At 35.8% G+C, this 23,342-nt stretch overlaps 1 protein-coding gene across 1 annotated transcript in view; it reads left to right on the forward strand.

The window, feature by feature from the left end:
* trabd2a (TraB domain containing 2A) overlaps positions 1 to 22,390 on the forward strand; it is a 52,409-nt gene extending 30,019 nt beyond the window's left edge. The window contains exons 5-7 of the mRNA XM_028024577.1: positions 16,826 to 16,916; positions 19,226 to 19,498; positions 21,059 to 22,390. Of these exons, the coding sequence (XP_027880378.1) occupies positions 16,826 to 16,916; positions 19,226 to 19,498; positions 21,059 to 21,263 (569 nt within the window). The 3' untranslated portion in view covers positions 21,264 to 22,390. The remainder of the gene's footprint in view (positions 1 to 16,825; positions 16,917 to 19,225; positions 19,499 to 21,058) is intronic.
* Positions 22,391 to 23,342: the final 952 nt, after the last annotated feature.

Genomic DNA, 23,342 nt, shown 5'->3' on the forward strand with positions numbered 1-23,342 from the left:
AATCAGATCATTTTTTGTAATTTGCAAAACCTAATTTAATCTAAGAAATTAGAGGATATTTAGGTTTTATCAATTATAAATACCAGCAGAATTCTTTAAATTCTTCTGTCAGTATAGCAGTCTCGGATATTTAAGTTAAGAGACTCAAATATGTGATATAGTTTTCCTCTAAATCATAGATGTGTATCTGTCATTCAGATCCACTACCTTCAGTGGATTCTATTCATTCTCTCTGGTTAGAAACTTTATATCTTTGGCAAGCAGCCTTTTTTCCTAGTGGCTTTGTGTGAGACCTTTGACTGGCTAATTAAAGCATCCATCCCACCGAATACAGCAGTCAGGCATAGGTATTTGAGAATGACTTACTATTACCTATTGAAATTTGTATTTATTATACAAAATGTGTAACAGTTATCAAAAGATTTATATATAAGTCTAAGTGTTGAATTGCTTTCCCTGAGGAATAATTGTATTCAAAAATTGGATTATCAGGCATACCATTGAATGGGGAGACAACTGTTTGCAAAGTACATCTTATGTGAACTGCACAGAATAACTAATGGTTTTTGCAGCATCTGCTATTTTAGAAGAGGGTATCATGTTCTAGTGGCTAAAAACAAAATTCGAATTTTCCTGCAATGATATCATCACATTTATTATCTTTCCCTGGTCATTTCCAAGCAGAAAATCAATGGGAATTTTGCAGAAAGAGAGACCTTCACAGTCTGCTGCTCTCTGAACTGGCAGAAAACAGCTGAAGAAAAGCAGGCACACACACCCGAACACGCACACGCACACACAAGCCCTAACAAGGAGTATATTTCACAGTGTGTCCCTAAGGAGGTGCCTTTAGAAGGGCTTGGTCTCTTAAGGTGTGTGGTTGGGTGTGTTGGGGCGTGTGCGTGTGTGTGTGTGTGCGTGAGCTGCTGAGTGAAACTGATACGGCCAATCAGCCCAGAAGCACTAGTCGTAGACATACAGGGGGCAGGTTAGGTCGACATGTACAAGCAATGGGATGGGGCACATTAGGGTACTCACACACACGCAGCACGCAAACACACTGAGAACACACACACGAAATGTATGGTGAGCTCTACCCATACACACAGAAACCCCAGCCAGAAGTCATTTCCAAAACTAACCTGGCTAAAATATGTCCTTAATTATATAGAAGGGTCAAAGGACACACACATACATACACCTAATACAATAGAGCCCATTATGTCAGCATACCCACTTTTCTGTTGCCATCAGCTGTGAAACGTATCAGTCACCATCTCTTGTTTAGTTGAATTAGTATAAAAGGATGTTTCAACAGGTTAAAGGTTTAGCCACTTTCTGCAATGCATTTTCAAGCTTATGCTAATCCATAATTAGCTGAAATGTACTCAATATTGGACTCCACATTTGAGTCAGTGGAATTTGGAGTTGTGTTGCTTAAGGACCAGTGGCATATGGAGCATATTTCTCTTCCCAAGTAATGATCCAGTCAGTGTGCAGAAGCTGCCAAAGCATATTGAATGATGCTCCGTGGAAAATAACTGTGGGCTTTCATTTTTGCCTGCAGTAAGCTTTATTGCCACAACAACTCAACAAAACAGTTTATAAATAATAATTTAATTCTCGACAGAGCACACAGTTTCATACTGACCAGACTTTGCCAAAGAAAACTAAATATATAAATAGGTCTGGATGTCCTGCTTATCTGTGTTTATGGAACTTGACCCCAATGCCTGCAGTGTTTATGCCATAGTAATTTCTGTTTTCTTTTCATATATTTTCATTACATGCCACTACCAAAAAAGAAAGAGTCCCACTGAATACATAAAACAAGTTATCTACTGTTAGCCAGCTGTGCTATGCTCTCTTTTAATCAAAATTGCAGGCTTTGCTATTTTACGACAGAAGTGTTGCAACATGTTTTGGAAAAAAAGACTACAAGGCTTGCCTTTGATATTATTCTATTTGTGTATTTATGTTTATTGAGCCTATATTTAACCATTGAGATCCAGATTTCTTTTACAAGAGTTTCCTGGCCAAGAAGGGACACAGCACACATCATAATGGGCAAGACAAATAGACAATAACAAACATAAACCCTATAAGTATATAGAGTGCAAACAAGTTGACAATAAAATGCAGTCCTTATTATTACAGTAACAATTTAAAATTTTAAATACAACACAGTTAAAAGTATCTCTGTTGTTGGTTTCTTAAAATGAAACTGATATTGGAAAAAAAAAAAAAACTTAGATTTTTCTAACCCTGCATCATAAATTGTGTTATGAAACATTACAGGCGACTTGAATAGCATCTAAACTTATGCTGCACTCCTACCATCTTGCTGACCAAAGATGATCACCAGCAGTGATCTTACCTCTTTGTGTGAATGTTAGTATGGTTTGTGTCTCTATTTGAAAGTTATAAGGGCTGCACAATATTACAAAATCTTGGGCTGGGAATAATACTGGTAAATATTGTTATGACAATATCAGTTGCCATATACTGTATGTATTTTTCTGTTCTTCTCTCTTTCTCATCTGTGCTTCCATCACTCTGTCATCTTTAGCATTTTGGAAAACATAATTAGTGTCCAACGTGAACATCCGCAGCCATAACACTCTATCCAACTGGCTGAATATTGCATTACCATGAAAAATGCAAGTTCATAGGACCTAGAATGTTTCAGTCAACAATTATTGCACTCCAAACAGTCCTTTTACAATGTAAATATTGAAAACACTGACATTGCAATGGGGATATATTCACAATATATTGTGCAGCCCTTAAAAGCAAGTTCTGACAGTTTTAGTTCAGATTGCAAGACATTCCAAGTGAAGGAGGAAATGACATCATGACCTAGATAAATATCTTTACTTTTTCTTTCATGCAAAATATGATAAATAAACATGTACTAGTTCACAACTCAGTTTTAAGGTGAACTACTAACATAAATTATTTCATTTCAACCCAGGTGAACTTGAATTATGATGTAGTTCTTGTCAATGGTCCACTGATACAATACTGTACAAGGACAAAATACAGAAAACTGATAGAATTTTCTGTATCATGTTAGAACCTAACCTGTACTGTGATTCAGTCCATTATGTTATAATCATATTCTCTTCTATACCCTGTGACTGTGGAGTAGAGAATGAGTGTGTTTAGATTTTTTAAAATCCAGTTTAAAAGTGTGAATCTATTCATGTTTTGACTGAATATGCTTAGCACACCATGCTTCTCCTAAAAACTCTGCTCCAAAACCACAAATTTAAATGTTTGCGGCAGCGTAATTGCCAGTGTGGCTGACATGCTGTAACAGTTACTATGCACTGAAATGTTTGAGTCGTTTCACAGACAATTAGGGTTTGCCTTTGGATCTTCCACTATTTAGCTTGGTTGGAGCTCTCTAAAGTGAATACTTCTTGGTTGGTGAGCTGTTTAGTGCTTCGGGTCGACTGTAGCAGATGGATGTCTTGGACTTTGACCTGGCTCTAGGCAGAAGATGACATGAAATTTCCCAGAGCTCTCTGACTTCTGGTGTGCAACTCTGCACAGGAGAGTGGGAAAATACTTACCTAAAATGTGAAACATCAAGCCACACAGGCATGACCATAATTAAAATTAAAACTATGGTACAAGTGAAAAAAAATAAATAAATAAAAAATTTGGAGGGGTTTGCTAGAAGAAAAAAAATCTAACCATGTGTTTTTTAACAGTAGTATGCTTCAAAGGAATTTCCTTGGAAGAGCACCATAAAGTGAAACATGGAAATTAAAAGTGTTGTCCCTAGTCACGTACATTTTTCTAATACTATGTTGGATAACTACATTAAATCCAAGTACTATGCATTGTTTATTTATTTTTGAGATATGTTGAAATTCCCCTTTTTGTCTTTGGTAATTTAATATAAGTAATAGATCCCACTCTAAATTATTCTTTTACCTTAAAAATATACAGTCACACTGAAAATGTGCCACTTTTCTCTATGGAGATTAGAATCCTTTTATTTTCTAAACATTTTTAATTATTTTAGTATACATGGAAAGGTTTAGGTGAGTAGCTATTTTCTTGTCAGTATTTATTAACAAGATAAATTATGAAAACAGTTATGAAGATATTTAATTTTGTTTTGTGTTGAGATAAACACATGAGAAAGATTTTCACTTGCTTTATTTCCACCAGTACAACAGCTATATACAGTATTTCTCTTAATCTATGCAATATGAGTGTATCATCAGTCTTAGGATAAGAAAAATAGATTTCAGGTTAAATATGTACGCAGAGCAATGCAAAAACCAACACCGGTATAGAAACTCTGGAAACAACTTTTTAGAACACCTTAAAGTCACTTTTTATTTGTTTTTATTTAAACAGGCTTGAAATAAATGTACATATTCGGATTTCTTTTTGAATTTTTAAATTTTAAAACATTCATTCACAATTGGAATTATTTTAAATAATTTAAGTGTTTCTTTTGCTCTGGTCATAAGTCAGTAGGATTTCCAAGACTTTGAAGATATCATGCAGCATTTTGAATATTCGTGAACAGCTGGTACAGAGTCAGTTTCTTAGACCAGTCAACATACATATTTAAAAAAATAAACAAACTATGATGCATTAGCTTCTGTCTTCATTGTATGCGAGACAGTCATTATTTAATAAATAGACATTCTTAATTAAATTTCCAAGCGTAATTCCCAGTCTGAATTTGCTTCATGCCTGGCCCAAATCCCTCCTGTCTGTAGCTGCTGTGCTCCGTCTCTCTCGTGTTTTTTCTTTCCCAGATGGTGCGAAACTCAAAAAGGTGCTGTTTTTCTGCAGCACCTCACCCTCATAAACAGCCTGTTTACAACTGTTTGGGGTAGTCGCTGACACGAGTACACACATGTCATCCAGCGCTATTAACATGCAGACCAGACCCACCACACACACATACACACTGGGTAGGGAAACAGCGACAGGCAGGGACTGAAGCGTCTGCCAAACCTGGATTGCCTCCCAGATTTAAGTTTGAATGACACCTTTATGTTCGAATGTTTTATTTCAAGAGACTTATTTAACTTTTATTACTGTAGCAAGGGGAATTTTTGCAACTGGAGGACAATCCATTTTGTTGTTACTCTATTTTTTTTATCTGTTTTTGTGCCGCCTAATGTCAAATTGTAAATTCAATTGGCTATTCAAGAATAGAATTCATGTCTTACAAAACAGAGCGATCAAGTTTTGCCACATCCAAACCAATATGATAGAATAATCTATATAATAGTGTCTTGGAAAATTATTCATACCCCTTATACTTTAAAAAATATTTTGTCCTGTTACAACTACAAACTTTAAGATGTTTTATTGGGTTTTTTTTGTTATAGACAAATGCAGAGCTTCACATGCACATTTGTAAGTTGGGAAACCATTTAAAAATAAATGTCTGCATAATTATTATTAAGCCCCTTTTAATTTGACATACCAAATAAAATCCAATACAACCAACTGCCCTAAAAAGTCAGCCATTAGCTACCAGAGTCCAGCAGTGTGAAATTTAATGTCAGTATAAATACAGCTGTTGTGTGAAGGCCTTTGATGTTGGTTAGACAACATTACTGAACAAACAGCATCTTGAAGACCAAGAAACAAACTAGACAGGTCAGGGATAAAGTTCTGGGAACGTTTAAAGCAACCAGAGTTCATTTATCATACAGCATCCTAAACTTTGAAGATTTCTCAGTCACTATTCAATCAATCATCAGTAAATTGAAAGACGTTAACAAAACTACAAACCTACCAAGACATGGCCATTCACCTGAATCGTCCGTCTGGACAAGGAAAGTGTTAATCCCAGGACCACCCAAGAACTCTGGAGGAGCTGCAGAAATCCACAACTCAAGTTTAAGAATCTACAGTCAAAGCAAAAATGCAATAGTCTAGATGAAAGCCCTTGTCCAGTCCTTTTCTAGACTTAAATCCCATTAATTGTGAGATTTGAAAAATGTGTTTTCAAGAAACTCTTTGAATGAACTTGATCTGTCCTGCACGGGAATCAGCAAATGTTTCAGTCCCTAGATATGCAAAGCTAGTGAAAACATAACCAACAAGACTTGCACTGTTTGGACAATTATTAACCCAAGGTGGTATAGGAGGTGTGAAGGGTTTTGCAAGGTACTGTATGTAAAGCAGATTTGTTTTTCTTCTGGAGTCTTTAATCTTAGTTTTAGTCATATTCACAATCCCAAATGCAGCTCAGATAAAGCTGAAAAACTTTAACCAGAAAGATAAGAAGTCAGGAGCATCTGTAATGTGTCATCAGCCTACCGCTTCCCCCTTAAAGAGGGATAAAAGGAAGATAAACCTGTCAGCCACTTTGGATAACTAACTGCCTGTAAAGCTCCTGAGTGAAAAGCTCCTAAATATATACATTTCTCTGCTCTCATATGGTTTGAGGCCCCAGTGTCTGTTCGCAAAAGACATATTTCATACAGCCCACACTTCTTCTCTCAGTTGTCACAACATCTTGCTGTGATTTATTGAAAGAGTTGAACTCCTCACCCCTGACCCTATTCAAACCCAGCAGTATTTCCTCATCCACCTGGAACATGCTCTTTATGTGCCTGCCCAGAGGCCCAACTTTCATTTGGACCAGAAATACCAAACTACTATATGAAAGGGAAAAGGAGAAGGAAAATTATATATTAAGCAGGAGAGCTGTCGTCTATCTATTGATGATTTGAAATGGGGCTTGTTATGAAGAGGTTGTCCTCTTTCATTTTGAGGATGAAACATAAAGTGGACTGATGTACTGCCCAGAGGGGAAGGAGATACGAAGAAATATATTATCCCTTAGTTCTCTGATACTTAAGTATTTGTGCTTTTATGGAGGTTTATTCACATATCAAATTTTATTGTTCCATAAAGTGTTATGTATATTTTTATGAGATGCATTTATTTAGTTTTTCATTCCCCAAATTCAGTGCATATATACATTAAGTCAACCAAAAAAAAAAAAACATTAAGTCCAGTTTCACTTTTGGTCTATTCAGTCCATTTCAGTAAAATCAAATTGTTAAGTCAGATTCAGATATAATTATACATAGTCAAATTCAATCCAAGATATAATGTGATGCAATACAGTTCAACCGATCATTTATTGTCTGTTTGTAGAAACAGGAGGGACCCATCTGACTGAGTTGTGGACTTCATAGAATTTCCTTTTCTTGAACATGTATGTGTTGTCAATAGAGAGGAACAACTTGTTTTTAACAGGAAGAAACCTATTTGGCAATCAAGCTCCATATGAGCTACAACCTGCCATGACCAACTGAAGATTGGGAGAATAGAAAATACACAGATAAAATACAAGAGGACTGAGACAGGGCTACCTTCTATGAGAACTCAAAGAATTAGTCCACAAATGAAATGGCAGCAATTGCTTTCTTCATGGTTTTGTTCAGAAAAGACACAACTAAACTCTGAAACATCGAGTCAGGAATTATGTTTTTTAACAGAAACAGAAACAAACCCAATGTCAGCTGTAGCTACAATAATGGCTTTATGTAAGAGTACATACTGTATGTAATGGTAGAAATAACTCTATGAATGAATCCTTCCAGGAAAGAGGCATCTAAACTCAAAAAATAGGACAAGTGTACCTTCTACTGTATGGAAAGACTATTGTTGCACTGTAAATGGTTATGTAAAACCTCCTAAAACTCAACATATTACTCTAACCACCCATGAACAATGAGTTTGATTTAATTGACTGTTTGGACAGAACACAAAAACTATCTGGATTTATATCCATTTTCATTCCATTTCAGATTACTGCTGTGCGATTTCAAACTCATTTGCAGTTATATTGTGCCTGCATAGTGTAGGAAATTAGACGTTTTATTACTCTGGCAAACATCTGGACTCAGAAGTCAAACTTTGGGAGTGTACAGTCAAATCACCGAAATAACACCTGAAGTTGGGGATCTGTGGTAAATGGTGTAAAGCAAAGTGATGGCTGCATGATGTCTCATTTGACATCTGGTGATTTGGGAAGAACATGTTGCTACAGTGTTTTGTAGTTGCTGGTAGGTAATGATTTGGTTTGTTATGGCATCATGATGAAATTGTGAACGGTCTTTTGAGATGATTGCAACATGTCATTAAAAAAATGCAGCTTTCTCTTCTTTAAAGCTTTTTCAGATACTTAGGTTGTTTAGAAATGACCACTTTCCACCATGATATTAATATATTTGCACCAAGGAATAAGTTGGATGGATTTGTTTAGTTGGCAAATAAACAACTGATGAGAAAAGTAGTTGGGATAACACATGGTTAACTGACAAAGGTAGTTGTCTAGCAGCAAAATCTGCCTGGTGAATAAGAAAATCATTGACAGAACACTAAATAGGGGTAGATTGACCATCAAAAACAGAGCCTGTGGGAATTTACAAGACTCCTTTGTAAGGATCTGCTTTTACTTATGACCTAGACCTAAAACACAGATGATATCCAGGCCTTCTAGGACGACAACAAGATTGCTTGCAGATTAATCAAACTAAACAGGCACAAAATTGCTCTCTAAGCCACATGTTTTAGATGGAAGCGCTGTGTGGAATGCTTTTTAAAAAAGTGAGAGGGCATCCGACTCCCATTGCTATCCTTTTTTCGGGATGGAGATAGTTGACAGGCTGAGGAGCAACTCGCAGCAGGATCTGAGGCCTGCAGAGATATGCAAGTTATTTTAAAGGAAGACATTTTTGTGGCTACAGTATTAAACTGCAGAAATACATTCAAACACATCATATAAAGAAAAAACAAAACAAAACAAGAGTTATCACCAAGAAATTTGCAACTGACAGCCTAATCCTAATTTAAATGATGCCAAAAATTGATTTTGGTAAAAATTAGTGAAGCATTATTTAGTTGCCTCAGAATAACCCTCATTTGTATCCCTGCCCTGTCTGTGTTGTGTTTGCTACCCAGACCCATTTGACAAATTGATATCTTGGCTCATGACCCCTCTAAACATTGCTGTAATGGCTTGTAGACTACATTGTGTCTGTGTAGCGTCGCCAGCTCAAACAAATATTCAAGCTGTTTTATTTGGGTTTAAAGATGTGAGATTAGCCAGCAGACACAAGCAAAGATAAGAAACAGCATTTGAAAAGCCAAAAATAATGATGTGCACCAAAAATGTGTTGTTTTACATTTCTCCCCCGTTAATCATCCTAGAGCCAACCACCATCACTTCTACTCAAGTGTATAAATGGTTAATCACCTATTGACAGGGTAATCCTGATGTTATAACTGTACATACTTAAGGTATAAGAACATGGTCTTTGTTTGTAGAGCATAACTTGCTCAGTATTACGCCAGCTATATAGCAACACTAGAGTCAAGATTTATTTTTCTTTGGCATGAACACATGGAATATTATGAACCTAATCAAACTTTAGTGCGAGTTACGAACCTTGTTGCCAATGGAATCCATGCCTACAGACATAATTCATCTGCGCCCGTTTATTTTGTATTTTAAATAATTTTGAATGTGAATTTGTCCTACATGAAGATTGAATATCATATGATTGAGCTTGTTCACCATTAGTGTCTTTACTTGTGTGTTTTGAAGCACTTAGCAAAGACATGCAAGGCAATCCATCACATCAAACTATGCATTGGTGTGGAAAGTTTTTTGCCTCTCTATGTGTTTCGTCTGTTTAATTTTCTCAATAAAGATAGGTATATGATTTTACCCCAGTAAATACTCTTTTTTAAAAACTGTATTTGGTATCTATTAATTTTAGATTTGTCTCTTTTTAAAAGTAGTTTGATAATGTGAGACACTTGAGCTTTGCATAATTCCCATTGTCACTTATTTAGGATGAAAATTGAGATATGCTGTAGATGCAGAGCTCTGATTTCAAGCAAAAGCAACTAGAGAAACCCATATCTTTAGAATGAAAGAGTTTGATTTTTCATTTTTCTCAGTACAAATATCAGTGTAAAGGACAACAAAACATAGATTATCAGGGAAACCCCAGATTTGCTAAATTGACAAAGTAATGCATTTCCTACCACACACTTTTGAATACTGTTAGTGCAAAACTTTGTTGTGATTTCTAAAACATGGCATCACATAATGTAGCCCTACAACTTTTGGCTAAAACTAGGTGTACAGAAAACAGATAGAAAGGCAAATATCAGTCAGTTCATCAACAAAAGATATCAAGGGTGAAGTTAGGTGGCTGACTATGATTTATATATCGTTTCAAAATTTTGGGAATCAGATTTGGACATCCCTAATTATAAATTCTAAAGACTGCGCTTCCAAAGTAAGGTAGAAATTTCTGAAAGCCCAGGTTTACACTTTTGAATGTGTAAAGGTAAAAACACAAGCATTAGTAAGCAGATAAAAAATGACCCTAAATGATAATAAGAAAAGTTTGCTCTCACACTGTTTATATTTTGTTGGAATTGCCTTAGTTTTATTGACTGTCCCTCGGTGTATTTGCTGTAATTACTTTAGCGGCTAAGAGTTGGCAAAGATCCATTTCAATACATCAGATCGGCTCACTTTTAATTGTCAAACTTTTTGTACAGCAGTTATGTCTCAGCTGCTGTGTGCGCAGTCAAGGACAATAATTTCCTTGCAACAAATGGGAGAGAAAGCGAAGGCTGCACTGACAGAGAGCGCAGAGTCTACTTTAGGCTGGCAGATGTAATCCCTAACACGGCTCCAAAGTGCTGTGAGCCACCGCAAATTTTCCATGTGAACTTATTTAAAAACAACCTCATACCACAGACCTCTCATGCTCCTTGTTTCTCATTTATTCCAAACAATCATTTTAAAGTCATTTCTTCAGTACACTTTCTCACTTTCTCTGACATCTCACCAAAATGGCAAACAGCTGAATGGCTCAGCATAACATTTATTAGCTTTGGAAGTAACTCGTCAATCATTTTGGTGTGATTTTAAGAAATATTTTGGCAATACTTGATGACTAAAGTTTAGAAACTTTAAATTATCTGGTATTGGTAACCTGCCTTTTCCTGTAATGCATTGTGTTAGACAGTATAGTTTAGCTTAATTCTGTTTTGCAAGGGGAAAAAATTGGTAATATATGCTCTATGAATCCATAATGCATTTCAAAAAGATAGATTTTAAAAATACATTAGTCTGGAATATTTGTTTACATTTTCAGCTGTATATAAATTGCAAACAAATAAAGGGTAAGATGAAAAACTTTATAGTTACAGATGTTATGCCACAAAAATTTATTTTAACAATGAGTTGTTCATGTTGTTGTTGTGCTCCTTATTTTTGGGATTTATAATTCATGTAGCAAAGATTTAGACAAATAAATATGTTAGTTAAAATTATTGTAAGAAGTACAAGTTAACAATACAACCTTTTTTAGTTGTGTTTTGAATGGCACACAGAAACGTACTAAATAATCTTAACTGTTCATTTTTAAAGTTGGAGCCAAGATGCTCTTGTCCTGTTTTATCAAAGTTTGTCATCTGGGAACTTAGCGTTCCTTTGCTTGTTTTGGTATCCCGATTGTCTCCACTTCTGTTTTTTCCTGTCTTGAGTTTAGAAATCTGTGTTCATCTTATCCCGTCTGTTTATGGGTTTATCTTTATTCTGTCTGCTGCCTTTTTCACCCTCTTGCCTGCCTTCTTAGTGCTTCTCAGATTTTCCATCTGCTTTCAAAGTGGAGCAAATGAAGATCGGTATCAATATTATAGAAAAGCAATACCCTATTGAAGGTGGCCAGTTTCTGAGTCACGGTCTGCTTGAGAGAAATATACTGAAAGATAGTTTTGGTGTTGGTTGAAATATTATCATTCTTTAGAATAAAGAATCCTTATTTTGTGGAACTGAGGCATAGGCTATGTGTGCTTTTTATAATCAGCATAGCTTATCTTTTAAACTCTCACAGTCATGTCAAAGCCATATTTTATTGGGACTTATGCTTATCATTGGCATCTTACTTTCAAAACCATGTCCTGTTTATGTTGGTGTTTCAAAAACGGTTTTACTGAAGCTTAGACAGTGGTTTGGTTGAACTTCCATATCCGTACACATAACTTAAGTGAATTTAAAATGCTGAGGACTCTTAAATAAAGACCAAAATGACAACAAGTTACATCATCATAAATGGGTTCCAGGCAAATCCTTTTATTTTCTACAAGATTTGTTCATCTTCTGTTTAGTTGTAAAGATTGTTGGTGCCTGTAATAGCAAACATGTGCTACCCTTTTTGCAGTCTATAGACCACAAGTTGACATTTTTACAAAAATGAAGGACAAATGCAAGATGAAACGACTCTACGTACTCTTGAACAGTGATTGAATTGTGGCTTTTCCGTCTTATTATGAAAAACTTGCTTTTTGGCTCCTTTCTCAATCTGCCCTGATCCTTAGTTATGAGAAACATTAGGCTACATATACATTTGTGTGTGGGCGTGTGCGTGTGTCTAGTCTGAATTAGCTCTAAAACTATTTCATGTGGTATCGCAGTATTTTGAAAATACATTTGTATTCTATTGAGGATTAATCCAGGTGCAACACTATGTCCTGCGGTCACTGTGAGTTCAATCAAAAGAGATTATTCTCAGAAATCTAAAACCTGCATGTTTTCCTCTGTTCACTGCAAGTCATTAAGCAGGTTTTTATGTCTGGCACTACAACTATTGTAAAACAATAAACTCTTCAAGACACTGCTTACAAGTTTCCCTCCTGCTCCTCCTCATGGCTAAGTAAGAAGCCCGGGACTTCTTGTTGTCAGCATGAGCAATACACTATATATTTCAACCCCCCTCTAAATACATACATCACATACATACCTTTATTTGCAAGGGATGGCCATGGCATTGTTTTTATTAGTGGCATTATTGTAGATTGTTTGTCATAGTTGCTTGGATAGAAATAGCAAGAGCATGCCAGAGCCAGTTTGATGCTTTTGTAATAAATAACTCTCTTGACATGTGGGCAGTCATACCAGTCTGATACCAAACCATATCTGTGTGTTTATTGCCACTCTATATGAATAAGTCTGAGAATTTTTCTGGCCAAATATGAACTATTTGTAAAGTGAAGTTGTACTTAGATATATCACCCCATATGGGTAAGCCCCCCACTATCCCACAAGTCTTTAATCTTTCACACTGTTTCTTGTGGGTTTGTGTTCTTTTCAAACAATCTCTAAAAATGGTTATTGATGATGGTTATGTTTATTGTTTGAAGGAATTCTGTGCCCATCAAGTACAAATAACGTTATAAGTAAATCATGGATAATTGAAAAAAAAAAAAGAGTCATATTATCAAAGCTTGTATTTCTAGACAGAGCTGGCCTTGTTTGATAAACACAAAGAAACCTGTGTTGTTTTTGTGCCAGTGAATAACCAGTAATTGTCTTTGCCATGACTGTCACTTTTATGGATGGTTGACACTCTTTGACAGTTGAACACCCTGAGGTTTTACTTGGCTGTTACAAGCCAGTGTTGGGGTTTTCCAGAAAAAAAAAAATGTGTTGTTACATAATTTCTGAAACAGTGGATCACAAATGTCTCTGTCCTTTTTTTTTTCTGTTTTTTTTTTTTAGCTTTGACAATAGTTTACTTAGGCTTAATTTGTCTTTTTATCCTCCACAGCATGGTGACACCTCATGGTTATCTACCTCAATAGAAGGTTTTGTTTTGTGGACAGAGGTGATGACTACAGGCTGCTGAAGTCTACTGACTAGCAGAACATAATGTGTACATAAACAGCAAGAAAAGTCTGTATGGGGTGGAAAGGCCTCAGTATTGACTATAGCGTTTGTTTATCCAGCATGCTGTAATGTTATGAGAACTGCTGCTCTGGCCTTGGTTTCAAGCTGTAGTGTAAATATTGAAGACTATGGAAAAGGAACACTATTTAAGACTTTCCATATGTTCTAATAATATGAGCCTGTGATTTCAGCAATTCCACATCTTCCTGACAAGAAGAACCTCTGTGGTTCTCCTCTTGCACAGCTCTAAGTACAGGTGTGAGGAGTAGTAAAATATAGTTTGCTCAATTTTAAAGACAAATAAGGTGTGTTTGACTTTACTCTTGAACCTGTACAATCCACAATGCAATCTCAGGTAAAGCCAGTGGATGAACTGAGATCGTTTCTAGGCATATAAGGTTTTTTAATATATTCTCCAACATCATGATGAGCCAGTATGTTTGTTTTTTTTTGTTTAATGTCTTTTAAGTCCTAATGGCATTCCTCTTTAGTGTTTGAGTTGAAACAAGTATCTTGGCAGAGCATGTAATACCACTCTGTCTAAAATAAATCGTAATATTGGACTTTTAATATTTTTGGCTTTTATTAGTCCCGTTAACATATTTTTTTAAGACTGGTTTGCAATTTCTTAAATTTTCTTGCACTGCTAATTTGCCTTTCTTATTTATGACTAATCCACACTTATAGGTCTTTTCTAAAACAACACTTGCCTCTAAAATATATTTGACTTAATCAGTAATTGGCTTTCAATATTAGAGGCAATGAGGATAAAGACTTTTTCAAACCATAGTGTGTTTGTGTAAAACTTATTTATAGTTTTTTCCTTTTTTGGCCTGCTTTCAAAGCTGTCGCGCTAAAGGAAATTGGACCAAACATTATTAAAATTAAGCTTTTCCAAGCAACACATGACCTAATCTGTGCCTCTCTTACTAAGTGGTCCATTTCATGTTTCTGGATGAAGAGAGTCCACGGTGAATGAAGGCTTTCAGGTCTGTCTGGTATCTTTATCTCCACCATCTCCCTTCTCTTGATGCAACTTAAAAGGCATACAGTGAACATATTGTGCATTGGTGCAAATATCCCTGGCCAATTTCATCGATTTAAGATGTATGAAATAAGCCTAAGTAAATAATCAGTGGAAATACATGTCAGATGTTGCTCCAGATTACTCCAGATGTGGACGCCCAAAACTGTGCGGGGCTGTAAATTGCAGGGCTGCAGGTCTGTTTCCAGTGAGAGGCTGTAAATAAATATCAAGTGCAAGTTATGCCATGAGCCCAAAGCAGGGCCAGAGAAACACGTTTTTTAGCTTAAGGTGGAAAATTTCTGTAACTAATGCATTAAACTTCAGATAAAAAATAGCTTTGCGATTTCACATTAGATAATATTGAATGTTGAATTTTTATTTTTATTTTTTTCATTTTTATCTGCTGTCTGTTAGACTTAATGACTCTAAAAATGGCTCTGTAAAGAAGTCATATGTGAAACCAGCAGGGCACAATTTCAGTTAGCCACAAATTAGGAGCAAGGTACTGAAAACATTGCATAACCTCTGTGAGAAAGTCATCTTGCATTAAAATAAATGCAGATTATCTGTTTGAGAAAGTATTGTTAAATTCTAAATTTAGTATATACAATGAATCAGATTTATACTTGGACTTATAACAATTCATCAGTTTCTATGAATCTAAAACATATTTGAAGACTACAGCTATAGAACTCTTTCTGTAACGTCTTTTAGTTTCACAATGCCATTTAGTGTCTTACTAAGTTTGAATTTGCTTGCTTTTGTGATGTCTTAGGCACATAAAACCCTATCACTATTTTGAAATTATACTTTACATTCATTTATTTTTCTCAAAAGATAAAAAAAAAAGGGTTTTTTTTTCAAAGATTTAAAGGACATTTATTTTTGCTGCTCTCCCACTAAAGATACTTTGTCGTGGTACATCCTGAAAGTTTGCATATGTCTGTATTTTTATGTAGGCATGTTGTTATGTGTATACTAATGAGGCTCTGACGTTTTGAAGTCCACAAACCTTTCCATTCCCCTACATTGTGTCGAGCAGCACAATTTATCCCACCTCAGTCCTGTGATGTAGACTTGAATAAATCTTGAGCTTGAATAAGACTTAAGCTGTTTCTAAATGAAAGCAAGCTGTGAAACTTTGTCTCTTTGATTCATTCTGATCTCTATTTTTATTTGGGAGCTTGGTCTGGATACAGTATATATACATCTTATAGACTAATTCCAACCGATGCATATTTAAACATTGCATATTCATTCATATGTGAAAACATTTTTTCCAAGTCATGGTGGCAACAACATGGCACCTATAGTGCATCCAGGCTAGCCTGTTTCTATCGGTGGCTCTGGCCCAGATTAAAGTGCTGGGGTTCATTGTTTACACAGCTCCATGGTGCCACGGCTGAGCAGGCCTAGACAATAGGCCACTGCTCCCTTTTGTCAGAATGAGAGGAAGAATGGAGACCTCTTGACATGGCAACCTGAAGCCTCAATGGCCCCACTTCACCTAGCTGAGAGGGTCACAGCGAGAAAGAGAGGACAGGCAAGTAGAGGGGATGGAAAAGATTAGTACGGTTGTGAATGGAGAGATCAAAATGGTTGGTGAAGAAAAGAAGAAGGAGTAGAGAGGAGAACTTTAAATATAACCCTAACCTTCAAGTATTTTTGTTTTGTTTTTCAAAATCGGAGGCAAATTGTAGCTAATTGGACACTATAACCCACTGAAACTTTATGTTTTATCATTTTCAAAGTAACAAAGATGTGGACATTAAGAATCGTGCCCTTTATTTTGAATTTATTGTGTTTATATTGGATATTATTACTGTTGCATGACTGTAACGTCTCCTCCAACATTGGATCCTTCCTGTCTCCTTCCATGTTACATCCTTACAGTCTTGAGTCTTCCAGACCTAATTGCTTTATTCCTACTCTACTGTATTCTGGAGCCATTTATATCAAATGTCCTGCTTCTGTTAGCTTTAATGCATCACCATTAGCTTCGGAAAAGGGGAGTCATGAGTTTAATTTCTTGATTGCAGGTCACTTTCTTGGCAACAACACAGTTATCGATGTGCTTCGCCGCCAGGGATATGAGGTGGAACACACGCCTGCTGGACAACCCATAAAGAGGTAACGACACTGGTAGTAAGCAAGTTAAACACAAAGTGTCTCACAGAGATTTTATATGATAGGCCGATAGAAAGTTTTCAGTTGCATTCAGGTCAGTACTTGGACAAGACCATTCTAATGAATGGAAAATGTTATGTAACAAGCTCAATATTGTATGTTTAGGGTCACTGTCCGATGTTTCCAGTCTGTTGCATCCTCTAATAGGTCTTCTTCCTGGATTGCCCTCTATTCTGGCCCATTAATTTTCCCATCAACCTTTATGAGTTTGACTCATCCTGTTTTTCAGTATAATTGTGCCAAGACATTATTTCCTATATAAAAACAGTAACTAAGGGTATCATGATAACTAATAACATTTTCATAATTGAATCATTGACTTTTTAAAATCATAGTGGCCTCTGGTATCAAAGTAGACAAGATGAAAAATGGAATATGAACTGAATATATAAATAACCAACTTGAATTGACTAGTAGAAAATGAATAATTTCGTGTTTTGTCTTTTGCATAAAATCACAAATTGTTGAGGTGTTAGGAGAAAATAGTTAGTAGGATCTTTTTTTGCCACGATTTGTTCAAGACTAGAATGCTATATCCATTAAACATAGCAATCAGACCTTTTCTCCCGAGCTGTTTATTGTTTTTATGTTTAATTTTGACTAAAAAAGATATGTCGTTCAGTTGTCTGCAGTCTGCAACTATACAACTAGATTTTGCTATAGTAACTACTATATATTGTGTTGCACTTTCTTCACACCCTTCATGCCCCCAAAGTCATCAGAATAACACATATGGCTAAAGGTTGTCCCCTAATCGGACTGCATGATATCGTAGATGCAATGTTTACATTTCACTGTTTCAGCAGAAATAATTCTCATTGACAGCTCTCATTCTTTAAGAGATTTTGCATGTTGCTGACTGCTTCTGTGTTTTAGATTGCACAGCTGATAGGTCTGACAAATTCCCCAGTGGCCCACCAATGAAGCATTGTTGAAAAGTCCAACCTAAGTTTGGCTCGTACCTCCTGCTGCGAAGCATGTAGTGCAGCCAGTCGAGCATGGAGCACTGCGGGTGGCTATCTCACTTTCAATCTGCGTTCTTGTTCCTGTGTGTGTTCGAATGAATGAGTAAGTCTACTTTCACACACAAGAGCCTGTGTTTGATATGGGATTATGAGCCTGAAATGAACCAGCACCTGACCCGTGTCACTGGGTTAACGCGAGTCTGAAAAATTTTACTACTCTGTTTATGTGTAATAACACAAATGAAATGAAACTGAGCGATTTATTATGTAGATTGAAATAAAATAACACTTGCATCATATCAGCTTTTGTAAAAGTTTGTAGGTGATAAGGATTGAGGAGAGTAGTTTAAGATAAATGCTTTTCATGGTTTGCTTCTTAAAGGGGACTTTAAAACTTTTTGTCTTTTGCAAAACGTTTTGCTCGTAACACATTAACTACTGACTGTGGATGACACCTCTGGACCACTTTAAGCCTAATTTACAGCGAGGACATCATTTGTAATATGTACAGAATGTGTTTCTGCTTAACTAAATAGGTTCTTCTTGACAAAGACAACATCTGGATGGCAGAACACACTGCTCTACAGTATGTGGATATCATTCATTGTTAAAGATGTGTCCACAGATGTGGTAGTTATCATTGCTTATGTTCCAATGCTTCAACAGGTCAAACATTTAGAAAGCAATGAGACATGTCCACAACTTGGCAAATGTTTAACCTGACAAAGATCCATGTGGAACTTAAAAGCTGTCAATAAATGTTATGAAGATCAAGTCTGTAGACTTCACTACACCCATACACACTGTACACAATGTTTTAATTTGTATTTGCATACATGCGCACAGACATGTGCACATGTATTTTCTATCAAACTTGATCTTGTTGACTATATTATCTCCACACCCTTTTCCAATACTTCCAAAATTCATCTCCCCCCTCTTCAGTCTTGCTTTTCTCCTTCATCTTCATTTTGTCACGGCTGACTAAAATCTAAAGAAAAGGAAAAACTTCCTCCCAGGGTGTGTCAACTTTTCAAAGGTCCACATGTTCCCAGGAGGAAAAAAAGAATATGTCTCTGATTTTTGTTTTCTAGTGTTTGCAGTCTTTAACTGCAAAGATGTGAAAAGTAATTAAATATTTGTGAACCTATTCAAAGCTGATGCGTCACAAAGAGAGCCAAAGCAAACAGAGAAGAATCAAAGTGTATTAGGAACCTCTTCATAAAAGGCTTAAAACACATTTCCCATTTATGTTCTTCAACTTATTAATGTTTTTGTGTCATTTAGGAGATCATCATCAAAACCTGCTTCCCCAGCACTGGAGGGTCACCAGGATGACTTTACTCTTCTGGAACCCTTCCTCCATGTGCTCCCACACAAGGAGGAGGACCAGGGAGTTCTCCTGGAAGAGGACCCACTACCCCACTTGCTCCTTCCTGCAGACAGCCTGGATCTTCTAGAGAAAGCAGAGAAGAAGATGCTAAAGAAAAAGAGGCGGAACAAGCAAAAGAAACAACAAAATCGACATTTCAATGATCTCTGGGTACGCATAGAAGAGAGGTAAGGAGACAAAAAGCTGAAAGATAAGATGACAACTTTATTTTGGACTTTTACAAACTGATTTAAAGGGTGAGAAAATGTACAGCATATAGCTTTTGTGGTTATTCAAGACAACAATTGGTGCATCGGTTTGAATTCATTTTAAAAAGAGGTCAAACTTGTATATGAAAGTTAATGTCACTGTCCACAACAAAGTACGTTTTATGCGGCCATAGACTAACAGGATGCAGACCAAGTAAGGAACCTCTGCTTCCATCTATCCATCCGTCTATCCATCTTTTCTTTTTAAAAACCTTTAAAATTGTTTAATTATCTCCTAAAAATAGAGTAATCCAAATTCTAATCAAAATCCTTGTATTAACATGACATTTATGCATGATGATTGTATATCAACTTCTGACCACCGCAGTATGGTTTATAATTGTAATAGTTGTTTAAGAAAAAGTTATAAACGAATGAAGATAAACACGTTACTTCATCAAGTATGTGAGAAGACTGTGGGGAACTTCCTGATGTGATGCTGGGGGCTCAAACAGCCAACATATCACCAAACAAGCAGCCAACATATCAAATCACATCCTCTTCTTTTAGTTACAGAACACAAACATTAGATCCACGCTTCCGTGGAGCTGGTATCAGTGTCTTACATGTAAAAATAGCTACCTGACAATTAAACCTGACTTGGTTCTCACCATAGCTCTAGGCAGGGACTAACCGCAGAACAAAACAAGCTCGCCTTTTTGACAAAAAGGAGTTGCCTGCCATATGAAAAAACTTCTGTATGTTTTGTCACAGCAAGATTTTGCTTTCATTTTAGTTGTCAAAAAGGGTAAGACTCTGTTCTTCCATTTCCTAGAGTCATTTATCTGGAAGAACCATTTGTTCAGAGTGTCTCCATTTCCAGTCATTTATCATGGGGTCAACCAATACAGTCCACAATAAATAGCACTTATGGGCCATTTAGAGATTCCAGTTTCATCTGACATACACAAAGCTGGACTGTGTGAATTAAATATGACAACCCAAAGAAAAAACAAATACATGCAGAGGATGAAAACATCATATAAAGTGCTCTTTACATAATGTCAGTAGAAATTATTTTTCTTTCTTTATGCAAGACTCTGAATTTTAAATGGGAAAAGAAACAGACTGTTTGCTTATACTTGCTACAAAGTGCACTCTCTAAACATGTCTGTGTATTTTAATGTCTGAAAAGGAGAAATGGTCAGAGTATACACACAGGCAGGTTCACTGCAGAGCAGGGACTTTCTGATGCAGTCCTTGCATAGTTATGCAGTAAAAGAACCTGTCTGCACAGACTTCCTTTCTACAGTATACCTAAGTTTTGCTGGAAACCCCCCCAACATTTTTCAGAAGTGTGACATGGTTTTTCATTTCAAACATGTGAGATTAGTCTTTACAGTTACTGTTTGTTGGTGTTTAAACCATAAAGCCAATTAGGACAAATTCATTTAACCAACTTTTGTAAGAAAATGAGCAGGAAAACTAGTATTGTTACATTATATATTCATCTTGTTATCTTGCTATTTCCTCTTGCAGTTCCATGGTTCAGTCTCCGCCTCCTCCTTTGGTTCGTATCATCAATGGCTACATCACAGTGGAGCCACCAAACAGAGTCTACAGCCAACACAACTACCATCACTTACAGTCTTCATCACCCATCACCTCCTTTCCCTACGTTTTACTTATTTTGCTCTTCACACTTATAGCTTTGGTATTTCAGAAAGGGTCTGCAGTCCTCTAGCGGGACATCAATTATTTTAGTAATAAAAGCATTAAAGAGTTTAAATTCAGTTCAGCATGAGGTCTAATTAGAACCTGAGGCCCACCAGAAAATATTTTCCATGTAACTGTCAGGCTTGAGCAACCTGAGTTGGGACTGATGTCAATGGACTGATGCTCTGATAAAAATAAATAAATGAATAAATAAATAATAATAAAACATGTTACATGTTTTCTTGGAACAATACAGGTTTGTTTGTTTTTTGTCACTTTGCGATAACACTTTGCACAAAGAATGCAAAAGAAAATGCAAGTGAAAGAAATAAAATCCGGAATATTTTCTCATGTCTCATTTGCGTTTTTGCCAGATGTTAGCTACCCATTAGTGCATGCAACATGCATATCATTCAGAGCATTCTTGAACATTAAAAATTCTTCATAGACACAACTTGAACCATTTGTATCTAGTGTGCTTGTATGAGTTAGCGTGTTTATGCTGTGTTTGCTTGTGAGAGTGAGTTTGTCAGCTCTTATACGCCTTGTGTTTGCAACCAGAAGTGTTCTTCACAACTTAATTTATTCTTTCATTTACAATCTCTTTGATGTTGTAAAATGTGTTGGTTGGGGAAATTGTACATTGTTTTTTTTATGCTACAGTTGTATTTTAGGGCTATAAAAATATGAGAAACATTGTTTTTATATGAATTGATAAATAAATGAGCATCATATTTCTTAAAGGACACCAGGAACTAACCACCACAGCCCATGTCATGTTTCACACTGAAATTAAAGTTGTGATATGGACAGATGATTGTATTGTATCTAATCTATCAGTGTTATTTCTTGCTTTGATGTGTTTGTTGAAAGAACTCATTTTTGTTTATTATTAGGTTTAAATTATTTAACTACATTAGCTTTCCTGTAAAGCATACAGAACATTTTCAGACTTTTTATAAATATTTTTGTTACTACAGTATCCAAGTGTGTTTTTATATTTTCAAGATAATTATAGTGATAATATTACAGTTATAATAAAGCCTGTCCACACATGTAGAACATGTACAGTGTAGTATTTTAGGACAGTCACATGTCATCTAAGGAATAAGATAATTGTAATAGTATCAACAATAAAATATTTATTTAGACACACTCTTTTGTTTATTGCCATTTTTTGACTGTAATTAACATGAAAGAAAGTCGGTACTGTTATTGTTTTATATGTAGAACAACAGAAGTCAGAATTCTGAGGAAAATAAATTTGAACTCTGAGATTAAAATCTTTTGTTTTCAGTGACTCTAATCCATAACAAACAAATGGAGAAAGGAAGGGAAAAAACACAAGAGACAACAGAAAACAACCGTGAGGGAACAAAACCAAGATATGTGAGGAAGGCTGGTTGGAAACTAAACATTATTATTTAGCAGCAGCTAAATACAAGTAAAAACAAAGATAACTGTTAAATCCAAGTCCAATAGTTCATATTAGTTTTTGTTCAGGTAACAGATATAATTTATGCTATTATAACAACTGTATAGCGTTTTAACAAGTCGTACAATGTTTATGTTTAATGTCTCTAATTCATTTATGCAGCAAAGTTTGACATTTAAATTCTGGGATGTTTATTTCTATCACTGTCAGAAATCACTTGGTCTATCAAAATTAAAAGTGTTAGATTTTGAATAGCAGAAATATGATGAAACTACTTTTTATGTTATACTATTTCCATTAAGCGTTCCATTATAAACTCATTCAAACCTGTAAATGGGATTGTAAACATTGCTGCCATTGTTCTACTATTGATAATTCATGGCATGTTAACCGGTTGTTCACATATTCTCTAATAAGCGCTGCTATTATAAGTTGTTTAAGATCTGAGACAAGCTAAACAAACTAAAGAAGCTGTAGCAACAAGGGAACAAACTGGAGCAAACAGGAAACTGGAGCAGCAAGGAATCTTTTTGGTGTACAGGAAATGAAAGTTAATAGATTTGTTCTGTCAACAGGAAAAGATAGCTAATTGACTATTTAGCTTGTGCTTTTATTTAAGGTGGAGCTGCGCTTTTTACGGGTTTATCTACGTGTGCAGGATAATAAGGAGAT

Source organism: Xiphophorus couchianus, chromosome 8 (assembly GCF_001444195.1).
Source record: "Xiphophorus couchianus chromosome 8, X_couchianus-1.0, whole genome shotgun sequence".
Lineage (NCBI taxonomy): Eukaryota > Metazoa > Chordata > Actinopteri > Cyprinodontiformes > Poeciliidae > Xiphophorus > Xiphophorus couchianus.